This window comes from Cryptomeria japonica, chromosome 2 (assembly GCF_030272615.1).
Source record: "Cryptomeria japonica chromosome 2, Sugi_1.0, whole genome shotgun sequence".
In the NCBI taxonomy this organism is placed as follows: Eukaryota; Viridiplantae; Streptophyta; class Pinopsida; order Cupressales; family Cupressaceae; genus Cryptomeria; species Cryptomeria japonica.
The window spans coordinates 114998508-115004744 of record NC_081406.1 but is presented as its reverse complement, the minus strand read 5'-3'; the positions used below and the strand labels follow the sequence as shown (position 1 = coordinate 115004744).

Here is a 6237-nt window from a genome sequence, read left to right as displayed (position 1 = left end):
TCACAGTTTTATAATAAGTTTAACCCATACGGGATTTAACTCTAAAACCTAGTTGCGTTAAGGCTTAAATTTTCCAAGTTGTAACACATTTGGGCTATTTAAATTTTCAAATAACTAGAATGCATTACCTACATTTTGTGGTTTTTATAGGTGTGTGGTTAGTTTTTAGTTCACCATTTTGGTGCAAATACCAAAAAATTCTTCAAAAATTCCTGAAATGTAGTTCACTAACAAAAACTTGCCTTCAACTTTATAACCATCTCATCCCACTTATATATATTGACTTATTCTTCTTTGCTCATTTTTTGTGCACATATTCCCAATATAAGAAAACTTATCTTTTCAATCTGGTAGTGGCATGTACTTAAATCACTTTGGTTCTTCAAAAAACTCAATCATTAAGTATTCAACCAAATTATTGATCCAATCTAGTAGATATTAAGATTGAAACTTCCTTATTAGAAAGAGAGGTCAAGTTTTATATTACTTATTACTCCCACTAATGCTATGACAAGATTATCTTTTGTGGTTAGTTTATCACTAAAATTTGAAACCTCTTCCAAATGTGGTTCATGTTCTAGTCCCTCACCATGACTAAATTTCAACAACAATCATTACTTGCCTCTACATGGTCCGAAGGGTTACAACACTTCTATACCTCTTATCATAAACTAGTGAGTTCATTATCACATTGTGATTTTAAAAAAAATTTGCCTCTTCTTTTCTAAGCCATTTATCTTATGGATTACCTACAACGAAATACACATATTATACTTTGGCTATTAGGTTATATATCCTTATACCATTACAAATAATTGATGTAGGAATACATGATACTAGATTAACTCTTTACAAAATAAGAGTAACAAGTGATGTATGTATCATAGTTGATATTTTTCTAGAATCACAAGTACTTGTCAAGAATCTTAGTCCTTTTCCAATTTTTTATCATCAGTATAATCTCCTCCTCCATTACTTGTCACAATTTTACCATATTTTATAGAGAAAAAAATGTAGTAGGGTGGTGCCAACCAAAAATATATTTTAATAGCCTATACACATGAGATCAAGACCATTTGACAAAATATTTAGATATTTCAATTCCTTAATCTTCCTTAGAATTGGACATGTCCTTTTTGTCTTGTAAGATGATTCATTCATAAATTACTATGTTGAGAAATGATCTTTAAAATTCAATGTGTCTTCAACCAAAAAATTGCATAGGATCAATACTTAAATAGGTAACATTATATTTGGCATGAAGTTTAGAACTTTTGGTATACAAGTTGGTTAGGTCCCCTTTTTAATAAGAACTCACCATAAATTATACAAAAGCAATCAAAATATAAATTAGAAACATAAGAATTTTCATGACACTCAGAAGATACTCTAATCATAATTTGTAGGCTTCATGAAGATTATGTAGTAGTACATATTAAAATGAATAGTTATAGCTTTGTGTGCACAATCAAAATATTATGAATAAAAAATATTTTTTTAACAAGAGATAAATATTTATGCAAGCAAATAAACACCTATAAAATAATTTGCTGTCCAAAATTACTTGACCATTTAGATGCTCTTGCATTAATGTAATAAGAGAGGTCTAATAATTGAGATCTTGATTGTGATTGTCTATGTGACCCATGCTCTCTTTTTCATGCCTTAGATGTTCAAATGTGTAACCTAAATTCCTATTGAGAGCTTGAATCCTATCCTTATTAGTTATTCGTCTTTTTATAAGTACATCTTGATCCCTTTTGAGGGATAGAGGTGAATTATTGTTTTTGGGAAACCAAGTAGTTGGTAGGAAATATCAATATGAATTTAAGGGACATGAGTGTGCTCAATATTGGTTGGGAATGTAGCATGACACATGGCATCCTAGCTGACAAAAATGGTTAGGAAGAGAGCAAGGTGTAAGTGGTCTTGTGAATTAAGAAGAGTATAGATTTAAGAGAAATTCTATTTCAAAGTAATGAAAATGGTCAAAAGTCTACCTAGTAAATTAGTTTGCTAAAACAATTGTAAAATAAAAAAGAGAAAATTACAACCAATCAAAACTAAATTACTTGCCAATGAAAGCTAACTACCCAAAACTTAAGCTCCCATTTATTTCTCTCTAAATAATACAAATTTTCTAAAAACTTACGGAATTATAAAATCCTTTGAAATTTGAAATTCACCATTTCTCTTTTAAAACATTTAAAAAAAACAATATATACACCAAATTCTACCTTAATTTTTTAATAAAAATATTATCTATTACCAAAAGTTATAGATTCCGATTACTCAACTTCTAAAGTTCCATAAATATGATAGGTCGGAGTATAAATTTCGTGATTACAAAAAACTTCATGTTCCTCATAATCAAAGAATGGTCCTTACTAAATAAATAAATAAAGGGCTACTATTAAAGTCCTTATATTGGATAATTCTCTTACATTATATTTTATTCACAATGAAGTTGGAATAAATTGACACTCAAGGGACTCCTACCCGGAATAATGTTGACGACCAGAATGATGGATATGAAGGAGATTCCCCTCCTTGCTTACACAGAAGACTCTTCACTTGAATGTATTGAAGGTGCGGCCCTAATTGTTGAATTGAAAGGCAGGGGAGGATTGGTTACATCATCACCATTTCCTTCCAACATTTGAACCACTCTGCTCATGCTTGGCCGATCTCTTGAGTTGTACTGAATGCACCATAGTCCTATTTTGGCCAATCTTATTGCTTTCTCTTTCTCTTCACATTCTATTTCTGCTTGACCACTTCCTCTCAACCCCCTCTCCAACTGCCCATTCTCCATCGACTTGAATGCCCACTCTGGAAAATACAATTGACTGGACCGGCTTACCTGCACATCGATATTCTTCCTTCCTCCAACAATCTCCAATAATACCATGCCAAAACTGTAAACATCTGATTTGTCTGTTACAGCTCCCATATTTCTATTCCACACCTCTGGAGCGGCATATCCAGGCGTTCCTCTTGCTGCTGTCATTGATATATGGTCCTCTTTCTTCCCACAGAGTTTAGCCAGACCAAAATCAGCTACCTTTGGTGTGAACTCTTCATCCAGTAATATGTTGTGGGGTTTTATATCAAAATGAATGATACGGTTGTCACAATCTTGGTGTAAATAGGCTATTCCACGAGCTGCACCCAAAGCAATTGAATACAGCTGTGCCCAATTTAGGATTTGTTCCTTCTCTCTTCCTGCAAATAGAAACTTCTCTAGAGAACCATTAGCCATGTACTCATACACCAATGCGTTTCTATATTCTTCGTAGCAATATCCTATGAGCCGAACCAAATGAACATGATGGATCCTTCCAATGGTTGCTACTTCATTCATGAATTGATTCTCACAGCTCCTTGACTGATCAAGCATTTTGACGGCCACCAGATCGCCAGATGGTAGGTTTCCCTTATATACCACACCAAAACCTCCTTCCCCGACTTTATGTGCAAAGTTATTGGTGATCTTCATAAGCTGAGAGTATGAATATCTATATGGCATTTGATGAACATAATCTTGCAGGAACTTCTCTATATTAGACAGATCGTGTCTGTCGGAGGAAGTGGGTAAACACCTCTTCCTATTAACGAACAGGAGTGCTCCCATCAGTAACAATGCACCGGTTCCAATGGCTGCGCCTGATTAATAAGAATCAGGTGAAGTATTTACATTCACGTCAACGAAATAAAGATATAAAGAATATAGATAACTAATAAAGAAGACATACTCACTTGCGATGATGGCAGTTTTAGTCCTTGAATTACCTACAACGCTCAGTCCATAAATTTCAGCAAATATAGTAAATAATCATTCCCAGTAGAGTGCACACGTCATTTCATACAGCATTAAAATTTTCCTAAATTGATTAGATACAGATTCGAGTTCGTGTACTTACGAGCCAGGCATTTTCCTGGATGGGGGCTGTTTGTGCAATTGCAGTGAGTCGAGCTGATGTTGGAGGTACAAGTCCCACCATATGACTGGCACTTCCTGCAGTTTTCGTCGACAGTCCAATTTATTTGAAAAGATTCATCTACAAATGCTAGTGGATCAGTTCCTTGTAGGCTTTCCACCAGGCGTACAACTTGTGGCTTACATTGTAGAGTCAAATTGGACTCAGGAATAATGAAACCGTAGTACCATGTACCGCATTTTTGTAGCGGGTATACAGAAGCCGTTACATTACAGTGCTTCCACAAATTCAAATTCTTCCCACTATCTTCAGAGTCAGATTGATCTCCAGACGGGGATTGCGTTGCTTGGTTACTGATCGGTGGGTTGCATGTACCTTCGAAGATATTCCTGTCAATTATTGTCATGAAATTGTGGGGATCTGGGAATTCCATTACGTAGTATTCGTACCCATTAATATTGAGTAGAGGCATCTTGGGTGCCTTATCGCAGTCAAGCTGAAGAGCAGGGTCACCGCAACCGCTGTTCTTTCTTCCGAAGGGATATTTGAAGAAATAATCCCCACATTGGAAGGGTTCATCTGGTTCTGGACAAGCTCGTGATGAAGAAGCGAGGCACAATATGAATACTGTGAAGACGAGAAAGAGGAAGCGGGGGGGTGTTAGCCCTTCTTCCATTTCCATTTCCAAATATTTTAGATGAGGAAGAAGAAGAGAGATAAATGGAGTTAAGAGGGGAACATGAACGCCTGCTTAATAGCATTGAAAGGAGGTGCAGGAAAGCCAAGAGAAAGACAATGGCAAAAGTAGCGGAGTCAATACGCCAATTTGACTCCACTCAAGTCGTTAAAACAAATTTACGACTTGGTGTAATTTTTACCGAAATTCACATTTCTATCACTCATTAAATTCCACGCGCTTTCTTTGACGCGTTTGACTTGGGCATTGGCAAATTTAAAGTGAAGCCTTCTTTGTTTTGAAGTTTCAAAGCTTGTTTAATTTTGTGTAGCACAACGGGTCACATCTAACCCACGGGAAACTTTACCACGGGCCCAGCCTCTTCTTTCCTTGGAAAAACGGACAGATAAGAGATCTGCAGACACACATAAAGACGTGAGAGCAGGGTCACCTTGTTTCTTGTTTCTAAGGGCCGAAGCTATTCTGGTTTCAAAACAGACCTTTCGTAAAGCATGATAGCGACGTGTTAGTCAATGTTAAAATGAATCAAAATGAATTAGTTAATGAGTTTTTAACAAAAGTTGACGGGATGACAAATCGGATGAAAATTCTAGGAGATGATATAAGCAATCAAAATGTGATTGAAAAAATATTAAGAAGTCTGCCTTCCAAATTTGATAGTGTTGTCTCCACAATTGAAATTTCAAAATATGTTACTTTTTACGAAAATTGATGAGTTAAGTGGCATTTTATTAATAGCAAAAGAACAAATGAAAAGAAATCAAGAACATTTAGAAAAAGAATTTGCATCTAAGGTAAATATTAGAGGTAAAAAGAATATTTTTTTCTAAGGGTTATTAGAAATCTAGTTATGGCAATGATTCCAAATATGAACATAGAGGTGAGTCTAGTCACAATTACAGAGGCAAGGGCTAAGATCAAGGAAGAGTTATAGTTTTCAAGGAAGAAATAATAATTATGGAAGCAGAAGAAGAGGTAGACGCATGGATATTAGTAGAGACAAAAGGCATGTTTAGTGTTTCCATTGCAACAAATTTGGCCATTATAAGTCTAAATGTTGGCACAAGCAATTTAATAATGTTGTAGAAGAGAAACAAAATGTATTTCTTTTATGTTTGAATGCAAGTTCCAATGAAGAGCCTTTATGGTATATTGATTCTAGTTGCTCTCAACACATGACTTCTAATGAAAAACTATTTATTAACTTGAATGAAAAATATGATAGTAATGTTGTGTTGGGAGACAATAATTCACATGGGACTAAAGGAATAGGAACCATTGAAGTAGCAAATGAGAATGGAAAAACTAAGCACATTTCTAATACTTTGTTAGTTTATGCTCTAAAAAGGAATATGTTATCAGTTGGTCAAACGCTTGAACAAAATAATCAAGTTATTTTTTACAGGAATGAATGTATAATCAGAGATAAGTCACAAAGATATGTAGTGGTTGCCTGAGAAAAGATGATAGGTGATCGTATGTTTCCCCTTTATTTTTCTTCACCCAAACAAGTCTTGAGTACTATAGAGGTGCATGATAGTCAATTATGGCATCTAAGGTACGACCACCTAAAGTTTGGTGGTTTACTTTTGCTTAAGA

General features: G+C 34.9%; 1 protein-coding gene across 1 annotated transcript; it reads right to left on the bottom strand.

Moving 5' to 3' along the window:
- Positions 1 to 2414: 2414 nt before the first annotated feature.
- LOC131069325 (rust resistance kinase Lr10-like) lies at positions 2415 to 3889 on the bottom strand. Its single transcript, XM_058004692.2, has 2 exons — positions 3760 to 3889; positions 2415 to 3666 (listed from the first exon to the last, which is right to left on the bottom strand). Exon 2 carries the CDS (start codon positions 3632 to 3634, stop codon positions 2555 to 2557), a length of 1080 nt encoding a protein of 359 aa, XP_057860675.2. The 5' UTR covers positions 3635 to 3666; positions 3760 to 3889; the 3' UTR covers positions 2415 to 2554.
- Positions 3890 to 6237: the final 2348 nt, after the last annotated feature.

Bases quoted from the DNA above. Each gene is read 5' to 3' on its own strand.
- LOC131069325 (XM_058004692.2), bottom strand. From the start codon at position 3,634: ATGGGAGCACTCCTGTTCGTTAATAGGAAGAGGTGTTTACCCACTTCC.